This window comes from Cynoglossus semilaevis, chromosome 9 (genome assembly GCF_000523025.1).
Source record: "Cynoglossus semilaevis isolate Cse_v1.0 chromosome 9, Cse_v1.0, whole genome shotgun sequence".
NCBI lineage: Eukaryota > Metazoa > Chordata > Actinopteri > Pleuronectiformes > Cynoglossidae > Cynoglossus > Cynoglossus semilaevis.
Genome location: NC_024315.1, coordinates 7165683 through 7188378, shown reverse-complemented (window position 1 = coordinate 7188378; position 22696 = coordinate 7165683). Strand labels below are relative to the sequence as shown.

Below are 22696 nucleotides of genomic sequence, written 5' to 3'. Positions count from 1 at the left end.
GCAGCAGCGTTAGCAACAGCAGCAGCGTTAGCAACAGCAGCAGCATGAGTTCCTCCTGCACATCAATGCTTTTCCTTTCAGTTTGTGGAGATCAAGGGAAGTGTGTTCAAGAAGTTTGAGAAGAACAATCTCTTCCAGATGTCAAATAGCGGTGAGTTCTCCTTTGAATAAAACACTGCATGCAGTGAAACAGATGCAAAGTGACCTGCATATGTCTTTGTGCAGATTCAACACGGTGTGAATCGACTAAATGAAGCACCGTTGCTGTTGGAGTGGAGTAGGTTCACTGAATATTTGTACTGTTTGTGTCCCACAGACATTAAAGAAAGATTCACCAACTACATCCTGCTGCTCATCGTCTGTCTGAGGAACATGGAGCAGTTTTCTTGGAACCCTGGTAGGTGCTGCTACTGGGAACACAGACATTGACTCAGCTGGTTCTGCTCTTCCTCACTCATACAGAGACAGTGCAACAGAATGGCACTGATATCTTGTTGTGTCTTCTTTTAGACCACCTGTGGGTGCTGCTTCCGGACGTGCTGATGGTCATCGCGTCAGAGGTCGCCGTAGATGTGGTCAAGCATGCCTTCATCACTAAGTTCAACGACATCAGCGCTGACGTGAGTGCTAAGGGCATTCTATTCATCCAACTCAATGAGTTGTTTATACCGTTTTTTAAAAGAAAAAAATGATTTTATGTCGTGTATAGTCACTTCATTTAAGTTTTTTTAACAGGCTTCATGTTAAATAATCACATTTGTTTTAAATCTAATTGTAAACAGTAATGTGTAATATTTTACCGTTCACTCAAACATGGAGTGCTATTTAAATAGTACAACACTCAAACATTTAGTGCTATTTAAATAATACAGCATGTGGTCAGGGGTTCGGTACCTAGTACTTTCACCTCATGAGCAGGATTAGTTTTTGATGTGTGGGCTCAACAATGATCCATGAACCATGAACCTGTAAAGATGGTGAAGTTCACCCTGAAAAGGCCTAATCAGTGGATTATGGATTTGGATTTTCTCCTGCAACTACCTCACAGATTAGGAAGAAATCTTTTGGCTTAAGAGACAGAAACTCTGTGTTACTACTCCTCTCTAAATGAAAGAGCAGTTAATGATAGTGTGACACAAAATCACACACACTCCAAGGTCACAGCTGTAACGCAGTTCAGAAGTTTGTCATAGCATTGTTCACTATTACCATTGTTGCCTCTTCTTCTGTCAGTCTTTGTTTTTTTCTTTCTTAAGGCTGGTAACAAAAGTTATATAATGGCTGCCAAAATCCCCAGGAAGAGATTAACTTCTTTATCTCCAAACTGTCAGCACTAATCACACAAACCACAATGACAATGTGTGTCTTCTCTCTGAGAGTTAGAGTGCATTCCTATTATATTTTTAATCCAACTCTTACTGTAAAAATATTTGCATATGTAACACCAACATAGTTGTTTTCTTCAGCAACTCAACAAGTGAATTAATGACATTTTGTTATTTCCTAGGTGTACGGAGAATACCGAGCTAGCCTTGCTTTTGATCTTGTAAGCAGCCGTCAAAAGAATGTAAGTAAATCCACGCATATCATGACTGTTTCAAAAAAATTATAAAAATTATAAAAATTACACACACACACACATATATATAAGTGTATATATATATATATATATGACTGATGCATATATACTATGCATCAGTCCCATTTTCATCACGTCTCAGATTCATATTGATTCACATTTCTACAAATTTGACTCATTAACTTGACTGAGTAATCCCTGAGTGAGTCACAAAGATAATCTTTGACGTACATATTATACTGTCATTTAGTTGAATTTGAGAAGTAACGACTTGATTGTGTCCCCAGGCTTACACAGACTACAGTGACTCTGTGTCCAGAAGAATGGGATTCATCCCTCTGCCTTTAGCTCTGCTGGTCAGTCACACTTTAAGTAAAAAAAACAAGATGAACTTTGGCTGTTGACATTGTGTGTGTGTGTGGACAGTTCAAATCTAACTTCATGCCTTTGTTTGCTTTTGGCAGTTGATCAGAGTTGTGATGAGCTCAGTGAAAATCCAGGGTTCACTCTCCTTTATGTGTGTCCTACTGTTTTACCTGGGGTAAATAAAGAGTTCTCTGCTGAATGTTAATTATATGATAACAACATATAATTACAACAAGTGTGTTGTTTGTAGTCTCTCTCTGTTTTGCAAGTTTTAATTATTATTTTTTTCCTTTTTTTTGTGAACAGGATGATAACTCTTAAAGTTCTCAACAGTATCATTCTACTGGGGAACTCATGTGCGTTAGTGAAAGAGGCCAACATGGAGGAGAAGCTCTTCAACCCCCCGCCGTCTGCCGTCTCCAGCCGCGTGAACTCCAGAGCTAATCGAGCCAAACATGTGCACACAGTACCTCAGCATGGTAACGGTTCGCCTCCAATATTCTGTCAGGGTTAAACTGTACAACAGAAGCTTTTGTAAAGGAAGTAGAATTTGCTGAAGATGGCTTGATCAGATCAGATCAGATCAGTGAATATTGATCAGTACTTCATTAGATGTTTTATGCTGTTTTTTTTTTGTCTTCTCACAATGACCTCTATCTGCATCACAAACAGAAGCAGCAGCAGCTGCAGACAAAGGAGGAACATCTGTGTCATCAGACAACGCTCATCTTCCCACCATAGAAGAGACCTCTGAACACACGATCCCCAAGAGCGACTCGGACACATTCCTGACAACGCCCGACGGCGAGGACGAGGACAAAATCATCAACACAGACACAGGACTGGAAGGAGACGGACTCACCAACAGAACCCCCAAGAAAGATTTGTTGGAGATCGATCGCTTCACTATCTGTGGCAACAGAATAGACTGAGGGCCACGGGAACAGACAGACAAACAGTCGATGTCCTGGAAACACAGCAACAGTTCAGGGATCAAACACGGGTCATGGAACATGCTCAGACATATGGACTTATTCTTGGGCACCTGACCTAAGTATTTATTTATTTATTCTGGAGAAAACCAGCTAAGGCATAAAGCTGTTACTACAAGCATCAGAAGCCCCCCACAGATGTGTTCAGCTGCGTCAGGCATTTTCCAGTTGGCTGTAAGTCATGTGATGCTCATCGTGGCAAACCGCAGAAATACACACTGATGACGGGTGTACGCAGCTGGAACGGTGCACAACGGAAGAAGAAGTGTTTGTGTAAGATGTTGAGAAGGAGTTGAGAGGCGGGCTGTGCTAATGTGAGATCAGAAGCACAATCAAAGGGTGGAGTTGGTTTTTAGATCTAACAGAAAACATATTTTTTATTTTTTTAAGAAAACTTTTTTTAATTCTAAAGTATGAAAAACAACATTTCAAATCCAATTTTTACGGACGTTGTCGGACCGTTTTCTTAAAAAAAAATCAACAAATTTAATCTGTAGACTTTGTTTTCAGTCACTGAGTGAATGAACAATGTCATCAGCGTATAGAGTAACACTTCACTGTCATTGAAATAACTGAAGCTGTGCCTGTTTGTGAAGGCAGACATTGAAGCAAATATTCCTCTTTTTTTTGTTAAATTAAATACTGTGAATTAAGGAAACGTCTCGGTGAAGTACATCAGTGAGCCTGCTCTCACTTTAAATTCATGGTGTGTAACACCAGCATCACTTTAGTACATATTACTGTTACTTTTACCATTATCATCAGACGCTATGTAAGGTAGTAACGGTTACTTGTAAACATGTGTAGGGCCCATGAGCCTGACATTCAACAGATAAAGCATTTTTTTCTGCCTGGTCATCCAGGGGCGCTACCAACTTTATAAGATTCGAAATGTAGTCTACAGTATTCTGCTAAATATTTTTGTATTCTGTATTTGTAAACAGAGAGAATGTACTACTTCTTTTCCCTCTGTAGGTGGCGCTACAAACACATTTGACAGACCAGGTCAAACAGTTGAGCGTGCAGATACAGGTAGTGTCATAGTTTCATATCAATTGAATCTTTTTTTTTTTTTTTTTAACGGTGAGATGGTTAATGGGTTAAAGAAATGCACCTCAGAAAAGACAAAAGTACACGGATATAGGGTCACTAACCAACGGTTGTTTCTGGTTATGGTTTGGCTGGTTAGCTGGTAAACTAAAGCACAGAGCTCTAATGTTCTGTGGAGATGTGCATGTCAAACCAAGGTGTGCTAAACAACAACCTATTACAGGGACCATTTTACCCTGCTAATAGACATTATCATGTACTTTTTGTTAACTGTGAAAAAATAATTGAAGGGATTTTTTATAAATATATATAATTCAATTGTTTGTTTTTTAAAAGAAATTCCGTCTTACGCTATTTCAAACAAAAGGCATTGAACAAAGTTTTGAGTTTTCTCAGATTAAGATGCAGTTCTGATTCCTTCATCCAAATGTGTTTGAACAAAACTCTCTGTTCAATATGCAACTCCACCAATGTAACTTTATTGTTACAGATTTATTAACAGTTTCCTGGAACAAATTGCTTATTTTGAAATTAAGTCTTAAAGCGAGATAAAAAAAAGAAAGAATAAAAAGTTTTGGATTAAAATTCCATTATTACTTTTAGAAGTTGAGAAGATTTTGATAAAGGGTTAATCTGGGTTTACCTAAAACAAATATGGGTTATTTCAAAGGGTTAAGAAAGAACAGATGACAAGAATGAAGGTGAAACATGATCAAATGCAGGTGATGGACTTTATGAAGCTTTTTTGTAAAAAACAAACAAAAAAAAAATCGGTGGAATATTAAAAAAAAAAAAAAATCAGGCCGTCGGTGTGGACTTTATGAAGCTTTTTTGTAAAAACAAAACAACAAACAAAACAAAATCAGGCCGTCGGTAGAATACTTTTGATTAGTGTTTTTTCTTTTCATTCATACAGTAAATAAGGACTGTGCTCAGCTGTGACTGAACTGCACTGGTTTGACATTTGGGGCTCAAACTGTGTGTGTTTGTGGGAGAGTGAGTGAGTGAGAGAAAACATGGAGAGCCTTTAACTACTCGGTGTATGCATTGGACTTTGGATGTTTTTATTTTTCCTCTACAACACGTCTGTAAATGCATCTCCTCGTGGGACAAAAGGAGAATAAAACCAGATATTTTATAACGGTTTCTGTGTGAGCTTGTGTTAAAGGATGAAAAAAAAGTGAAAGTTCCAGTGAAGGCAGTCACTTCAGACTTTGTTCGCCAGGCAAACAGTGCCGTCCACTGTTTACCCTGAATGGAACAGAGGGGCACAGAGAGCGTCTGTCGTCACAGACACTCACACAAAAGACGTTTTTCTTTTGTTTTACATCCATCTCTGATGAGTTGCTTACATTTCATTACTGATTTGTAATTTTTTTTCTTGGTGTCATTTTAGAACAGGAAGGATTGGATTATGTAGAGTGACCGTAAGAAATGTGATGATGGTGAGACCAGATGAAAGAGAGTGTTGAAATATCTTCAACTTCAAAGCTCTTTGCTGGGACGCAGGGTTTTATCAGGTTGTTAATTTTTAGCCTAACTCTGGGATTTCCCCTTTTTTTCCTGAACTGGAGCTTTCTTGTCAAAACACCCTGGCCTTGAACGACCTTCACTGGCCTTTCTGTTCCACGTCTGAGCTTAAGAATTCAGGTTCTCAATGACCTGAGTATAATGACTGTGTCCACCTCAATGCAACACTTGATCCTATATGATAAGTAGCTGTTACATTGTGTAGTAAATGAGGTGCACACACCATTAAGTATTTCCTTACTGTCTGTGCCTTTTGTAACTGTATCTGTCAAATAACAAATGTGTGGATGCAGTTATTGTGACCTTTAAATAGACTTTAGACAGTTAAGGAGAAACTAATACAGATCCCATATTATATTTTTATATGAAAAAAAATCCATTAGATATTCTACATTACTCAAGTAATTATTTTTATTACTGTTTGGCTGGATTTATATCTCTTTCATTTTGGAAAATCTTACCTTCGAGCCAAAAGGTCCTGGTACTAATATTTTACCGGTTCCTGCAACTGAAACCTGCCGCAACCTAAAATCGCCTTAAAATTGATTGTAGGTCCTGCAAATGTCAACGCGATGGTTTGAAAAATCACTGGTCCCCACGTCCTTATATAAACAAGAACACACACAAAGCGAGGGATGGCATGCACGAGCCTAACAGGTTGTCCGCGTGAACGCGCAGGCTGGTGCGCGCTAACAGTGCGAACGAAGACTCAACGGAGACGGCGTCGATAGTCCACCCGACCAGTTCGGGGAAAATGTCTGTTATGAGTCCGTACCGTGGAACCAGGAGCTGACGGATGCTAAGAGAAAAAGTTCCGTGTTGGACAGGATTCTGGAGACATTAGCGGAGAGACAGGTGTCCTCTCTCAGGGACAGGTGTCAGTCCTCCCCCCTCTTCAATCCCACCGGTCTGTTGTAACGACTGGAGGTCTGAACGTAAAACTTTTCGGGTTTTTTTTTACAACTTTTTCTTGATATTTCGATAAAACTGGACTGTTGTGAGACATGTTGTGGACTCGCTGTCTCGTCCTGCTGCTTTTCTGGGGGTCCAGCGGCGGGCAGCAGGCGGCAGAGAGAGACGCGGTCCCGGCGCAGCTCCAGGCGGGCTCCCGGCAGAGACAGCGCTCTCCTCCGCCGACGGAGCCCCTGAACTTTGGCTTTGTACCGGCGGCGGTTTATGATACCCATGCCTACTACGAACCAGGACCCATAGGAATTCTTTTCCACATGGTCCACGCTTTTCTCTACGTTGTTCAGCCGAATCCCTTCCCCAAAGGTGAGGTTACTGTCCTATAAGCCCCGTAATCCCACTGTTTTATATGATCGTCGATTAGTCCGGTACTAAAAACCACCCACTACTTCATGTTGTGTTTTGTTTCTCATTCCCAGGATTTGTCTCATATCTTCAATCGTTTAAACGAATAATTTAGAATTAGTTAAATTGTATTTGACTTTAAAAATCTCAACGTCATTTTAGCTTTGCTCGAACAATGTATGTGACCTGAGATTAAAAATACTCAAAATACTCTGAGTGTATGGTAAGTAATGTAAATGTGATTCCTTAAATTCCATCTCATTTAATGCCAACTGGTATCACTCTGTGGTAATTACACATTCGTAAGATGCAAAACAATGTGTATATTTCAACATAATAATAGTGTTTACGTCAACACATTGAAGGATAATCAGTAGTAGTTGTAGTAGTTCATCAGTTCAACAGAACACAGTCCAAAAACCAAGAACACATTATCAAAGTTAAAAACAAATCCTAATTTATTTTAAAGTAGTTAGCTAACATATCCCTGATTACCAATCCATTGGTGCTGCGCTCTCTCTTTTTTTTTTTTTTTGGTAAATCCTAACTCTCCTACTGCAATAGTTGGTGTTTATCACTCTCAATAACAAGACTATGGAGGTACCACGACAAATATTTGCATCTGAAACTGTTCATTTTTAGGCTGTACCTCCTGTTTGTAAAAACAATCTGTAGAAATGTCTAATTTCCTCTTTGAGAGTCTGATGCGTTTTTGGCCAAATCAATGTGAAACAGAACTTAGACTTGTCAGAAACTTCCAGAGTCCAGAAGTCAGAAATGTGTTGCATGAGATTAGGATGTCTCCCTGTTTCCAAGGGAGACAAATGTGTACAGCAGTTCTGTCTTCCTGATCCTGATCAATGGGACCAAGGTAGAGAGTTGCTCTTTGGTTTCCTTTGGTGTAGTACAAACACCCAGTGAGATATATATAAAGCTACACGCAGCTAATAGTGGTTTGATTGTGTTTTGTGTGTCACATGGGGAGGATTGAAGGACTTAAGTTGCTGCCATTTTGGTGTTCAGGGTTAGGGCTGCTGCCTCGGTAATCAATTAGCAGATCGGCGATTGGAAGAGGCTTTCTCTCTGCGTAATACCTTAATCCTCTGCACCATATGCTGCTCCTGTGAGAGGGACTTCACACAGTGAGTCACTGTCTCACACACACACACACACACGCACAGGAAGGCGGTACAACCTGGATGTCATGTCAACTCTTACGCATCCTGTGTCGTGTGTGGGACACAGCCAACATCACCACTCTACGTGGGCGTCATTTTAAATTGGACGAGATTCAGGATGAGAGTTGAACTAGTTGAATTCTGTGGGTCACGTGTGGTCACCAGTTGTTCTTAACACAAATACACAGTCTTGGCAATGGGCCTCAATGACACATGTCAACAAACCCATCTGGGTCCCAGTCTAAGCTGATTTCTGAGAAACCCTACATGGAAGTGTTGTTTCCAGGCTGTGATGATCGTTCAAGTTCAGCTGAAACCCTACATGGAAGTGTTGTTTCCAGCTGCCAGGATGTCTACGCTTTAAAATGAACTTTTATGAGATCACTAAAGATGGAATTGTTTTACCACTGAATGGTTGGCATCAGATAATAAAGGGTAGTTGATATTTATAATACTACTACTAATAACAATAATAATAATATTTAACTGATGCCTTCGATGTTGTTATTCTTGAAGACATAAAAGTATATCAGAAGTATATGAAGTACACGGTGTTGTGTAGTAGCAATAACATAAGTAACTGTTCAATTCTTCTTTTTCAACATGCTAAGGCAGTTGTAGCTTTAGACATTTTTGCCTAATAATAATTAGCTCCAAAAAGAGGCAGTTGTAGCTTTAGACATTTTTGCTCCAAAAAATATGCAAATATCAATATGATATCAGGTAGAAAATATTGAAGTTCTGTTACGAGTAATTGTTCTTTAGAGAAAAGAATATTTCAGTGGCCTGTGTGTCAGCACCATGGACAGCACCGTCACAGCAGTTCTCTGGAAACAAGCTGTTGTGTGACTTCATGTTACTGACATGAGAATAACACAAGTCTTGTAGCTGTTGACTTCATGTTACTGACATGAGAATAAGTCTTGTAGCTGGCTGGTAGGATATGGCCTAAAGAAAAGATGTTTAGATTTGGTGGTGATTTTAATACAGAATTAAATTTAACACCTTGTTTTTTGTCGAAGGTTGAGGTTTTTAGAGTCTGTGGTTGTGTCATAACTTACTTATGTGTTGCTCACACTAGTGCTGTGCCCTGGTGGCCAACTACCAAAGCTACGCCCTTCTTACCCACAGTCACAAATTAACCTTTGAGTAGGTAAAAAGCAGCAGCGATGCTTGTTTGCGTAAGGTTGCGTAAGGCCTTCCGGTAATCTCTCCCAGAGCAGGTCCAAACAGAGGATTGTGTTGGTCTATTTTTACACATGACAGTAAGAGGGTTGTAATTTTTGACTTAGCAGCAAACTATTGGCAGTGATTTATGTTTTGGTGCTAATGATGTGCATCTCACCCTGACAGGATGACTTGTTTTACTAATTTGGATTTTTATTTTTTTTAGAAAATAGAAAGTGAAAAGAATTTTCCAAGATAAGTGGCAGCTTTAAAAAGTTGATCTAAACTTTGGTGGACAAAGTGTCCAGATGCTTCTTTTAGTGACAGAGATGTTTCCTTCAGCACTAACAACAACATTTACTTTACCTCCTCACATTCACTCCTTTCCCCTCATTTGCTGCTCCTGTGCCTCCTTTACTGGGTCACTGAGCTAAGCTGTGTAAGCTTAACTGCCCTCTGTGGCTAATGCTAACTAAGAGGCTGAGCTACAACAGGTGGTATCAGACGTGCTCTGGTGCCGCATGTTCAGAGAGATGTCTTCACCCTACATGACAGTCTGAGGAACGGTACTGTTGGTTTCACCTGAAATAACATGGACACAAAGCCTCTGTAAACACGCATTTATAAAACAGGGAACATGTGGCTCCCCATCTCCCCTGCAGATGGTGCTATGAACTCATTTAAAACTTAAAAAAATGTAACTTTAACAAACCAATTTCTAAACCTTGATGAATATAGGAATTCATGAATTCATGGCTGGAAGTTTTGACAATATTACTGTTTGGTTTAATATCCCACAAAGCTTTGTGCTTCAGTGAAGCAGTGACTCACCAGCAAATGAAATCTTACCCCTAGTCTGTTCATGTAAATGTAATAAATATTTTGTTGTTCTTTCCATCATTAATGTGTTGATTATTATTATAAATAGACTTCAGGGGAAGTGCACCTCCCAGTGTAGACAGTAATAGACGTTCACCTTGTTTAGAAATGAAACAACGTGGTTTGGAACAGATTAAGTGCAATTAATCTTTCCTATTTTTAAACTCAAATTAGGACAGTGAATGTCTGAGCAGAAGGCAGCGTCTCTGTCACTGTTTGTTCTCTATTTGTGTTTTCAATTACTTTAGTCAGGGGCACTGGCAATGAATGCTCAATAACAAACTATGTTTCATTTGTATCTGATTTAAGAGATATCTGAGAAGATTGAGTGGAAGAAAAAAATAAACAATGTTTATTTGCAGCCTTGTTTTATTCACACACACTTCAGGTATAGGATCAGGATTGCACTTGGTCTTTCTGTGTCTTTCTCTGGTTGTATTAGTGTGAACGTTTGTGAGAGAATGTGTTAAATATCCAGTCAGGCTGAGGAGAAACAACAAGGAAGGGTCAGTGCTGTTGACCCAAATAAACAAACAACTGGCCTGGACAGCCGTGACACCACTGTGGATTAGTGCAGTACTGTCGGTCAACAGACCAGCTCTTCATCTCTGACAGAAACTCAACTACATGCTGATGTGGCCGTAGACCAGACAAGTGAACTTTTGTTTCATGACAGGATGTGTTGATATGTGTTACAGATGAATGTGAAGGAATACAAATGTCATAAGAAAATGCAGACAGAAACCGATGGATATACTGTACAATAAATACTAGTTTATATGACGTGATTGTTTTTTTTAAATTTCAGAACTGATTGTTAAAGTCATTCAGCAAAACATGGGAGGAATTAAACTAGAGGAATGGAGAAAGGTATGTTTGATGGAAGATGTTACAAAGTTTTAGAGGAATGGAGAAAGGTATGTTTGATATGTTATGGAAGATGTTACAAAGTTCGTATTTACCACTGATAAATAAATAATAAAAATAATTACAAAATTAGGACTAATAAAAGACTTTCATAATTTATAATGTCTAATAATCTCTGATCCAATTGACATAATTTTGTTTCTGTTTATTTTTTTGTTTTGTTTGTGTGTGTGTGGTGTTTCAGCCAGAAAACGTTGTTCTGTTGCTACAGGTAAATCCATCAACCATAAAGATGTTACAAATTATTTACACCCGTATTACTCTTATGTTTATACACATATATATATCAATAATTATTTGTTAGAGCATTAATAACGAACCCTGTGCTTCCTCTCCTCCTTCAGTGGATCCACTATGAGGCTGGATTCCTCATATGTGCCTCCATTGGCCTTCTGGTGGTGGTCCTCACCCCCCTGATAGGCACACTTTTCTGCATGTGTCGATGTTGTGAGAACTGTGGGGGTGAGATGCACCAGAGGCAGAGGAAGAACGCCGACTGTCAGAGGGGTTTCTACACGGCCTCTCTCATCGCTTCCACCATCTTCATCATGTAGGTCGTCTTTGAGTTCCATGTTTTTTTCACTGTTTTCTGTTGTACCATCTTCATCATGTAGGTCGTCTTTCACTGTTTTCTGTTTTTTTATTTTTCTGTTTCTTAACTGTTACTGTAGGTACACGGTGAAATAACTTCTATACCTTCAGAATGGGTTATGTCGGGTAAAACAGACCCAGTAGGTGGCAGTAACGCACCTGAAATGCAAATCCATAGTTAATCCAGTAAAACGAATGTTTTTTTTAAATTATTATTATTTATTTATAATCACATACATATCACTACTTGGGAAGACAACATTTAATTTTAAAGTTTTTAAGTTGGGCCATGATTTGTGACACAATGAAATGTGGGAATTGATGGCTGAGCTTTATTTTCCATTCGGCAAAAAAAGATTGAATTGTTGCAATGCTGCCCTCTGCTGGTAAAAGACGGAAGCGTTATCGACGGTGCTTGATTCTCGCTCTCACTTTCTCTTCGTCTTTCTCTCTTTCTTTCAGACTGGGAGTCTGTGTTGCCTACAGTGCGAACCATAACATCAGCACTCACATCAAAAGCACTCGTCGTCTCATCAACACCAACATTCGAGACCTGAAGACATTTGCCAACAACACACCTTCAGTACGCACAGTTGCACACACAGTAGATAATGTAATACTGGATTTTTTTTAATACTCCTCTGGCTGTTTATTTGTCCTCAACGCAGCAAATTGAATACCTGACAGCCCAGTACACCACGGCAAAGAACAAAGTCCTCTCAGACCTGGACAGTAAGTCCAATCCAGCTCTGTCTCCATTCAGTACAGGTCGCAGTACTAAGGGTCAGACTAGAGGTTATGTCTGAAAAACTCTGTGCGTTTTTTTCTTGTTTTCCACAGACATCGGGGCAGTGTTGGGTGGAAGGATCCACAGTCAGCTGGAGAAAGAGGTGGTTCCATCACTGGATACTGCCCTGCGCATGGCAGGAGGTAGTATACTTATACTAGCCCAAAGTAATGTAGTATTTAACTTCACGAGCAGAAGCTCTGTCTACTCTCTACTAATAAACCTCATCGAATCTAAATAAAAACAATTTTTTATCAGTATAAACAAAATTAAAATACAACAGCAAGGGCCCGTATATTAGCCAATTTATACTTAAATTTATATAATTTATACTTTTTACAGTTGCATCATACTCATGGTGTCATTTTGAGAAAGGTAACGATTAGTAATCAAGTAAATTTGATTATGAGTTTTTAGAATTTCTATTGGCTTATATTACAAAGTTTTGTTTTTAAATCATACAACTGTGTTCGACCTACTAATTCTTCAGATGTTTTTAGGACAGATTTCTGAATGTTTTTAATGTTATTTCCTTTTTTACTTTTCTCACATATTTGTGTTTGAAGGCAAAGTTGAGAATGCAGTCAAAGGTAATCACAGTCGGTGATCGGTGCTGTGCTCGTGACGTAGTTTGTGGAATTGTGGGTTGAAAAGTGTTAGAAATAAATTAAATAAAATTCAAAGTCATGATTCTTCCTGTTTTCTTTCTTCGTGGATTGTTACGACTGTGACTGTGACCTTTCTGTGTCTTTCTGGTTATTATTGATAGTCGTGTGATGTATGTTCTGTATTTACATTGTTAAATATAGTCTTTGAGATAGTCAAAAATAAATACATTTCCTCAGATCTATCTCTCATATGTGTTTTTCTATAGCCATGAGGGAGACCAAGGAGGCGCTGGAGAGTGTCAGCACCTCACTGGAGGTCCTTCAGGAGGGCACAGGAAAACTTCAGGGCACACTATCAGCGGAGCGAGCGTCACTGACCAACACTTTGTCTGACCCAGCCTGCACCAACGGAGCGGTCTCTCCAACCTGTAACGCCATCCGAGCCACACTGTCCCAGCTAGGAATCAGTGCAAATTATCTGAAGGTACCAAAGATATAAAGAAGGAACTGCTGTTTAAAACATAGTTTTGAGTGTTTTAAATAACTTCCCTTTTCCTGTTTCCATATTCAATTCACGATGTTCAGCTGCCAAATATCAACCACGCCATAGAGAACGTAGACACACTGCTGAAAACTGATCTGAGCAACGTTGTGCAAAAGGTACGTTTGTGTCTCCTGTACACCATGACCTTACTGACCTATTATCACCTACAGAGGTTAAACAGCTTTCAGCAATATGAATATGTTATTTTGAGTCTATATATATATGTATACATATATATACGTATATATATATTTAGTTTATATTTATTTCCTTTCTTCACAGGGTTACTCATCTTTTAATGACACACCACGACTGGTTAGAGAGCAAACGAAAAACATTGTTGCAGGTACTGTAGTGTATATTCTAAATACACACAAGTACCATGATTAATTATGATTCAATCTTGTCAGTAGAGTTTTCACCTTTTCATCCTTTCTCTCACTTTCATTGCATGCTGTTGGATAATGAAACCGTAGCTCTGCCTCGTAAGTTCTCTTTTGTGTCTGAAACTTTACGTCCGTAACATCTAACCAGCGTGTCCTCTTGTCAACATAATCGCACTGGCTTTTGTTTCTAGTGTGTTTATCTGCTCCTCAATGGGTTTTTGTGTGTTTTCGTAGGAGTGAAAGGAATGCTTGACAAGATCGGTGCTGAGATCACAAACTTCGCCAAGATGTTCCCTGTGGAACCCTCTCTGACCAATTTCACCATTTTCCTCACCGAGGGACAGAAGAAGATCGAGTCCTATTACCCGCAGATTGACCAGATTGATTTCTACAGGTTTGTCTTTGTTTCTGTTGACACAAAATAATCAGAACAGGGGGAAAGAAATCTAACGTGAATGTCAAGGCAACAGTGTGGGTTATTTCTAGGTTCCTCTTGTTTAAATAAGGTTATGGTTGGAATAAGCTTTTGCTATCTTTCTAAGCGATATGCGTGTGTGTGTGTGTGTGTGTGTCACAGGTGGATAGGCTGCGTGGCAGCTCTCTGCATGGTCATCCTCGTCCTGGCCTTCAACTGTCTGGGGCTGCTGTGTGGAACCTGTGGCTACGACAAGCAAGCGTCACCAACAACTAGAGGATGTCTGTCAAACACAGGCGGCAACCTGCTAATGGCGTAGGTGGAATAAAAAACTACAAGGTCGTATTTTATCTTTAAGAGGCTGTTATTAGAATAAAAATAAATTTATTTCATTTATGCACAATTTTTTCACACACCAGTCATTTGAGACAAATAGAAAGTTGTATGTAGTATTCACTGTTGATGTATTGTAAGTCATATACGTATATATATATCTTAGGGATGTCCGATAACATCGTATCGTTTTTCCTTCTGATAATGAAAACCCGACGCAATGTCTGGGTTTTGCCAGATGATGTGTGCCCTAAAACTAGTTTTGGGGATAAATGGCTGTATGATAAAGCAAAGATCACTAGATGGCAGCATTGCAGCTCATTTAATTAATCGCATACTCATACAGTGATTTGTACAGATAAATAAATAAAGATAATGTGTATGGCAGAAGACAGTAATGTTTCATAATAGATGTTCAAGATCCTTCTCTCTCCCACACCCACAGAGGAGTGGGCTTCTCCTTCATATTTTGCTGGATCCTGATGAGTGCCGTTACCACCTTGTTTGTTGCCAGTGGCAACATAGAGAAACTGCTGTGTGAACCACTGTCTAACAGGCAGCTCTTCCAGGTACTGAGTAGAAACTGTCTCTCCATCTTGAGGTGTCTTTTTTAAAATCTTTGTCTAACAGGCAGCTCTTCCAGGTACTGGGTAGAAACTGTCTCTCCATCTTGAGTTGTCTTCTTTTCTAAACTTGGACAGTGTGACTGAAGGGACTGTGTTTGTGTCCAGATTATAGATACACCGTACATGGTGCACCCTGCCAAGAAGAACTTCCTCCCTGGGATGCTGTTTCAAAATCCAAACATTGACCTGACTGTGGGAAGCATGTACAGGTAAACAGAACACAAAAAAAGGTTTGATTTTTACATTATAATTTCTAAAAATGATCAGTATTATTGTGCTGTGTCTGTGTTGAAGGGAGTGCTTTGACAACAACGGACTGTACCACGCCCTGCAGCTGGAGACCATGTTCAACATCAACTCATTTCTCAACCAAACTGCAGTAGGTGTCACTTAATTCAGCGGGTGAAGTTGTTGGTTAGTTTCATGAGTTTCATCAAGGTCACCAGTGAGTGTTTGTCTGTGTCCCACTACAGTACAACAAGGACCTGGGTAAACTGTTTGACGGTGTTCAGGTCAACCTGCAGGACATCACTCTTCTGGAGCAGGCCGGCAGAGACAACCTCATCAACTTTGCCAACTCTGGAATTGGACAGATCGACTACGAGGCGTACCTGGCCGAGGTAGATTGCTGAAACTAAGATAGAAGCCGGAGTGAATGTGGTTTTAAAGCTGAAGGTCATTGAACGCCTCATTGTAAATAGGTAAATAAAGGAGTCACTGACGTGGACCTCCTGACCTTCTCCGTAGACCTGGAGGCTCGGGCTGACCAACTGGTGAGTCTTACTGTAACTTGCGGGTAGAATTATAATTGTCAATATAATTTAAACTATCATTATATAATTATAAATCGAGAGATTTTAAATAGTTCGGTACACGTGTGTAAACTTGTATTATAAACCTTTCGATGCAGAACTAATTTTTTAATATATCCGGAACACAACTGTTACGGGACGAAACTGCGACTCGCGTCAGTCATTCAACTACTTCCAGCAAGTTACCGTTAATTAGCGGTTAGCAAACATGAACCTCGTACGGGGAACGGAAGCGATATTTCCCAGCTCCAGGTGTGACAGCTAACTACAGTACCAGTGGAGCCAAAGAAAACGTGTCGTTATTGTTACGTTAACGTTGGCCACGCCGCTGGTAAGACACGACTTTGGGTACGACTGGTACCAGAAAGACGTTTGTGTTTATATTTCTTATATTTGTTTATTTGACAACCTGAATATTTGCCATGAGATTTGAGTGAACTATTTCTGTGAACAGCATGTTTGTGAACGTTTGTAGCTACTTGTTTATAAATGTAAAAAGATAACTCACATTCACTCATTCTGCACCGACTAGGTACCGAACATGGCGTCAATATCGAGATACTTATCGAACCGTGGCTTCTATGTACAATTAAACCTACTATATAGAATTTTATCAATTTAATTTTTGATTGTCGTTCATGTGATTTGTCTTTTAAAAAAAAAAATATAATAAAGCATTCTCTCAGGTCTCACCCCTTTGAATAAGAAAATGAATAAGTGATATACTTATTGGCAGAGAAAAGTCATTATAGGTAAAAGTCCGACACGCTGTTTGGATAATGATTTGCTCCCAGTCTGCAGTGAACAAACCACCCATTGAGTCTGAACACTGACCCTTACAGCATAAACATATATAGTTAGGTGAAGGGACTGAGCAGAAGGATTTGGGAGAAAAGACTCGGTGATTGTGTCAGAGAGTAGGAGCGACCCAGCTCTTTATTTTTCATGGTTTGTGTTCACAGCCACGTGGTGCTCTGGAAAATGCACTGAGAGGACACGCCAGCAGCATCAGGCAGATACACAGAGACCTGGTGGAACCCATGGAACAAGCAACGGTACATATAAAAGAAATATACCATGAGATAAAACCTAGATACAAACAATTATGAAAAAAAATCCCTAAACATTTACACCTAGAACATAAAAATAGTTTGCTTTTATTCTACATTACACATTCATAAATATACAAGTTTGTCATTATTTTTATTGTTTGTTTTTTTTGTTGTGTTTTTTTTTCATCCTTGTCTTTAATTTATTGGTGCTAGAAATACGTCAGAGCGCGGGTAAGCTGCCGTCGACACACACCGACGGCTGTCCATGTTTGTAGTAGCACCGTGGTTGATGTTGGGACATTGAGATGTGATGTGTGTGTAGATGGGGTAGTCCTTACCAGTTCTCGCTGTAAGAAATGAAAACAACAACTAATGGTTGCAATAGTGAGGCAGCAGATATAGAAACGGAACGGATTCAGAGGTAAATATATGTACATATATATAAATAATAATCACATTTAGATGTAAATACAGTTTAAAGCACAACGGAAGATCTGAAGATTTAAGAGAATCACATGTGTAATTACCTTCATAAGCACTAACATCAGTTTCCCACTAAATAGGATTATTCATTTTAATGATTTTCTAAAATTAAATATTTAATTAAACATTCTAAGTAATTCTGCCCAGCTACTTCTAGTCTGTTTTTGCAGCCTCACCTTTAACCTTTGTCACCGACCAGGCCTTTACATCCATGTTATGTTCTATTTAGCAAGTTTGTGTGTGTTTACTCTTTCAGAATACACTCAGTCAGAGTATAAAGCAGCTGCAGAAGATGTCCAACGACCTTCCTGTGAGAAAACATACGTTTAAAAAACAAAATCAGAGTAAACACCACAATAAGAATCCAGTGTAAATAAATATTCCTCCGTCTCTCAGGTCAAAGTCAATAATATCCTGAGTGCCATCGACGCAGCAGAGTACCTCATCGTTCATAATGCCTCACATGTGGTCAAGCAGGTAGGACTGGCCTCACGCAACTGTGAACAGTGACGTTACGTTGTTTTAAATGTTGTTTTCATATAAATTAAAAGCAGGACATTAGTAAACTGTAACATGGTTTTCAGAATTTCACCATAGACTCAAACCAATGAAAACTCCTGTTCATAACATTGTTCTTTCTCTGACTGTAGGAAACAAAGGGCTACATGCAGACTTTGGTGGGATACTTCACACAGTACACAGAGTGGGTCAAAAACTCTGTGAGTATGTTTTACAAATTTGTTTGTTCACATGGATCCAATACACACAGATGTGATTGGTCAGAAGTCTGTTTTAATTGGTGGTTTATTGCACTGTCCAAATACAGTCATAAATGCTGCGATAACATTCATTGCCCTGTATAAAAACATGACGTGTTTTATGGAACTAATAATTTTGACCTCAACTGTAAATGAAGTCCGTCGTGTGTGATTTCCTCACAGTTGATGGGAGAGGTGGCTCAGTGTAAACCCATCAGTAACGTTGTGGACAGCATGGAGATCGTGGCGTGCAGCTTTGTGGTCGACTCAGTGGTAAGTGTGTGTGTGAGAGTGTGTGTGTGTGTAGCAGCAGCATGTTTGGGAACAGCCCGTCCTCTCAGACATGAAACATGAACATAGATCCTTCAGTGTTTCACCTGCAGCTGTGTGTCACACATGATGCGGTTCTGGGAGTTTAATAAAAGCGCAGAGTCAAACCCACAGACTGTGACTAATGTAAACAGTCAGAATTTATATCAGTCCTTCGGCACTTCCTGTAGCTGCTGCAGGTTTATATACTGCATGAGTTTGTTCCTGTATTTCCTGCTCAGTGTTTGCTTTCTGTCTCACATTTACCTGATGTTTGAAACTATTTTGAAGCAGCAAAAACCCAAAGCGCTGCAGTTCTGTCCTGAAGTCCATTAGTAGTGTCAGATTTAAAGCTTTTTAAACACTTTGGCAGCTGAGGGTTAATCCATCGGTGTAGCAAAGTTTTTACTTTTTTAAATAAAGAACAGGGCTGTAAAAGAATTAAAACTTTCAGTGTAATCAGAGGGTAGCTGTGGATTAATCATGATTAGTTATGATAAATTAACATTTTTAGCATAACAACTTTTCATGCTATGGAATTTGTGTGTTTGAAACCTGTTTTGATTTGTGATTAATAATAAAAAATGTGGAAAATGTCAGAAACCTCCACCTGGAATAATAATTATTGATTAGAAAGAAATACTTATTATTTTTCATCCAGAAAAAAATGTGAAAAGTGAGGAGCTGCTTGTTCTCTGTTTTAGAACACGTTCTGGTTCGGTCTGGGAGCCAGCTGCATCTTCATGATCCCCAGCATCATCTTCTCTGTCAAACTGTCCAAGTTCTACAGAAGGATGGACACAGAGGACGTCTTTGAAGAGTGAGTACAAAAACACACACAGAACACATTCAGAACATGAAGATAAAGAGAGGTGAAAAGACCGCTCCCCTGTTTTACTTTAGCTAAAAATCATTTCATTCATTCATCGTCTACTGCTTTAATGTCATGGTCCCGGGGGGGTCGGGGTGGAGGGGTGGGGTCTGGAGTCAATTACAGACATTAAGTGAGACGGGGGTGCACCCTGGACCAGTCCAACAATGACAACTATTCACACTCATATCTGCACATATGGTCATTAAAGAGTGAACATTAACATACAAACTAATTCTGTATGCTTTTGGACTGTGTGTGTGTGAGATTGTGTGTTGGGGGGGGGGGGTAATGCTTCAAGGGGCGGTCGGGGCATGCACATACCGGGTGAAAAACCCATCATCATTCACCACAGACCTGTGACCACTTTCATCTTCAAGTCATTTCATCCAAAATCAGCGGCTTCTTCTCCTCTGTCATTATTTCACACTCCTCCAGCTTCACTGACCCACAGTTGGCTCCACTTTAAAACTCTTGTTCTCTTCCTCCTGTCCACTCTCCTGTAAAGAATCTTAATCACCGTCGTGACATCACGTCTCTTTCCATGGATTCTTGTTCCTTTCTCTCCTTTCTTTCTTCAGTCCTGTCACTCTTTTCTTGCTCTCCTCATCCATCGTTAATAAGTTCTGTAATCTCTATCTCTGCTCGCTCTTGCACTGAGGAGCTAATCCAGGAACTCTTTACAGAAACAGCACGACTTCATATTTACACACCACAGTTTTCCAAGAGTCCATACTTATGAAGTATTCCTTGCATTTGCTGGTTCAGCTCCCCATATCCTGACACACTGGTCCGGTTCCCTCGGGCCTCTGCCCCCCCGATTGACTACGATTGGTGACCTGCAGGAATGTCCTGCCTTTTGAAGAGGTAACGACAAAACCCTGTCCACTAACCGTCCTCCAGCTGAAGTTCACTTCCTAACATTCTCCAACCATCACTGGTCTGACTTTAAGCCACGAGGATGTGGTCGGTGTTTCACCTTCTTTCTTCTTACCACCACCACTACTACTACTACTACCACTACTACTACTACTACTTTACTACAACTACCACCTAATACTACTTTCACATCAGTGTTTCTTCCATTTTTGGTTCTTTGACTTTTGTCCATCACCTGGACACTCACTCTCACTGTGTGTCACTCAACAAAGCAGTTGTTCTCACTGTACTTATTAATTAGGGGTGTAATATTGCGATATTTCAATGTATTGATATTCTGCAGTACTTTATTGATTTTTTTTTATTAACAATTAACCTGAAAATATTCATGCCTTTGCTTCATTTTATTTTGCTTTCATTTCTTCTTTAGCAATTACAAATAAAAAAAAAACCTCAATATATCACTGCATCTATAGTATCGCAATACGTACTGGTGGATATAAATTGTAGTATTGTAGGAAAGTATTTTGTAGAATGTAGTTCTTCATAAATACAATTCTGAATTTTTGTATTATTATTATTTTCCCACAGTGGACAAGAGAACTGGAACTGAGCTCTGAGCCTGTTGTGAGTTCTGCCTTGTTTTATTTTTGTCATTCCTATGTAGTACAAAAACACAACATAAAGGTCCAGTGTAACATGGAGGTGGGTTCAGTAGCAGATATTTATATCACGTAATGTGTGTCTTTAGAACCTGCTCCCAATTAGCCTGTTAGCTCAGGGTAATAGATCAAATAGCTTTTTAGCTTCCTACATTTTTTACTTTGTGTTTTTGACTTCTGACATCGACCTTGTCTGTTTTCAGGGATTCTTAACAGTGACGTTTTCAAACAAGAACTTTTAATGATTCCAAATTCAAAAGGGAAGAATGAAAAAGTGTGTGTCGAGCCGTTTAACTAGGACTTTCACTGCCAGCAACTGTCATTTAGCCCCCGCACACCCACACCAGCGTCCAACAAGAAGAAAGAGCCGACTGTACAGTACTTTACCCTGATACAGAGAATCGTAGGCAGTTTCTGCTTAGTTAGTGGAACACGTAGAAAATGAATTTGTACTTTCAGTATTTTCAGTATTCACTGGAACTCTGTGGAACTTGTACATTTTTTTACACTTTCAAAAACTTCTGAAAGTTTTATACATTTTGTTAATGTTTGTTTTATAAAGATCCATGTAGTTTTTTCTGTAGTCATAGCTCTTGACCGTGTTTTGTCGTCTCTGCTTGGTGAATATTTAACATTTAGCCCGCAGCACTGAGATCTGCTTGGTGAATATTTAACATTTAGCTCGCAGCACTTCAACTCCTCAAGTTTGCCCTGAGTAAACATCTTAAATTTATGTTTTTAAAAAATACACACTTTTCACTCTGTTGCCAGAGGTTTGATGACAAGACTCCAGTCCTCATAATGACATCACGCTGCCAATTTAAAAATATGAAATTGGTTCCTGAAGCTGCCATTTCTGTCGTAATTGTCACAAACTAGTTGGTTAGCTTCACCTTGACCTGTTTCAAAGAGTAAGTAGAGCTAGCTTTTCTTGTAACCGTTTGAATATTTTTATGGACAATCATGGGACATTGTTTTAAGAATCAAAAACGTTTTGATTTTTTTTTTTTTTTTGATTGGAAAGTAACGTAAAATATTGGACACCAAATTGAGTGCAGAGCTATGGAAGAAAAAGCAAAAACACACACCATCTTTATACAGTTTCTCATGGACATCATTGTGATTTCAGGGACCAAACAGGACACACTCACACACACACTCACACACACAGCTTCACCTGTTTATACATAGAAAAATGGATTTTGTGTTGAGGAGACGAATAAAAAATGTTTAATCGTTCAATGTCTTCATTGCTTTTCTTCCATGAAGTTTGTTTCGCGTCGTTACTCATTTCAACAAGTGGAACCAGCTGTCGTTGGAGCTCAGAGGATGTCTGAACAGCCAGGAACATTTATGTAACATGTAGGTCTGAAGAAAATGCACACACGGCAACTGAAAAGGCTGAGCTCTGATTGGACAGAGAGATTTAAAGAAGACGTGATGACGGTCCCGGCTGTGGTCCCACCAGTGTGACACAGATGTTCCAGATGTCCTTCACTGAGAAAGTTTTTCTCTTCCAAAAGAGATCGGTGGCTATACAAATAAAGTTCCTGAACTGATGTGTGTGCAGTCACACACACACACACACACACGTGTTC

The 22696-nt window shown here is 39.4% G+C and overlaps 2 protein-coding genes and 1 long non-coding RNA gene across 8 annotated transcripts in view; 2 read left to right on the top strand and 1 right to left on the bottom strand.

The window, feature by feature from the left end:
* Window positions 1–3591, top strand: part of tapt1b (transmembrane anterior posterior transformation 1b) — a 6641-nt gene extending 3050 nt beyond the window's left edge. The window contains exons 7-14 of the mRNA XM_025058319.1: window positions 82–151; window positions 317–397; window positions 511–620; window positions 1508–1567; window positions 1867–1935; window positions 2044–2120; window positions 2252–2424; window positions 2618–3591. Of these exons, the coding sequence (XP_024914087.1) occupies window positions 82–151; window positions 317–397; window positions 511–620; window positions 1508–1567; window positions 1867–1935; window positions 2044–2120; window positions 2252–2424; window positions 2618–2877 (900 nt within the window). The 3' untranslated portion in view covers window positions 2878–3591. The remainder of the gene's footprint in view (window positions 1–81; window positions 152–316; window positions 398–510; window positions 621–1507; window positions 1568–1866; window positions 1936–2043; window positions 2121–2251; window positions 2425–2617) is intronic.
* Window positions 1–6116, bottom strand: part of LOC112487452 (uncharacterized) — a 7215-nt gene extending 1099 nt beyond the window's left edge. For both annotated transcript variants that reach the window (XR_003050536.1, XR_003050537.1), the window contains exons 1-2: window positions 5979–6116; window positions 2808–2912 (exon numbers count right to left, since the gene is read on the bottom strand). This is a non-coding gene — a long non-coding RNA (uncharacterized LOC112487452). The remainder of the gene's footprint in view (window positions 1–2807; window positions 2913–5978) is intronic.
* A 95-nt stretch (window positions 6117–6211) lies between these two features.
* prom1b (prominin 1 b) lies at window positions 6212–21746 on the top strand. Of its 5 annotated transcripts, XM_017035556.2 has the most exons (28): window positions 6212–6792; window positions 10864–10925; window positions 11167–11193; window positions 11327–11532; window positions 12036–12156; window positions 12242–12305; window positions 12414–12503; window positions 13235–13452; window positions 13554–13628; window positions 13795–13858; window positions 13989–13997; window positions 14133–14292; window positions 14476–14628; window positions 15092–15215; window positions 15378–15481; window positions 15567–15651; window positions 15746–15892; window positions 15974–16045; window positions 17047–17139; window positions 17350–17367; window positions 17876–17929; window positions 18016–18096; window positions 18270–18338; window positions 18561–18650; window positions 19391–19506; window positions 20326–20424; window positions 21028–21063; window positions 21302–21359. In XM_017035556.2, the coding sequence occupies exons 1-26, from the start codon at window positions 6522–6524 to the stop codon at window positions 20393–20395; spliced, it is 2643 nt and encodes an 880-aa protein (XP_016891045.1). In that variant the 5' UTR covers window positions 6212–6521; the 3' UTR covers window positions 20396–20424; window positions 21028–21063; window positions 21302–21359. The 5 variants fall into 5 exon arrangements, with proteins under 5 accessions (XP_016891045.1, XP_024914086.1, XP_016891047.1 ...); XM_025058318.1 differs by lacking the exon at window positions 20326–20424 and having other exon boundaries at window positions 6522–6792; window positions 21302–21746; XM_017035558.2 differs by lacking the exon at window positions 13989–13997 and having other exon boundaries at window positions 6522–6792.
* The last annotated feature ends 950 nt before the right edge of the window (window positions 21747–22696 follow it).

Excerpts from the sequence above, each read along its gene's own strand:
- prom1b (XM_017035556.2), top strand. The coding sequence starts at position 6,522 with ATGTTGTGGACTCGCTGTCTCGTCCTGCTGCTTTTCTGGGGGTCCAGC. Across the intron at positions 14,293-14,475 it reads GACCAGATTGATTTCTACAG|GTGGATAGGCTGCGTGGCAG; the intron begins GTTTGTCTTTGT and ends TGTGTGTCACAG. Across the intron at positions 15,482-15,566 it reads ACTGTGGGAAGCATGTACAG|GGAGTGCTTTGACAACAACG; the intron begins GTAAACAGAACA and ends TCTGTGTTGAAG.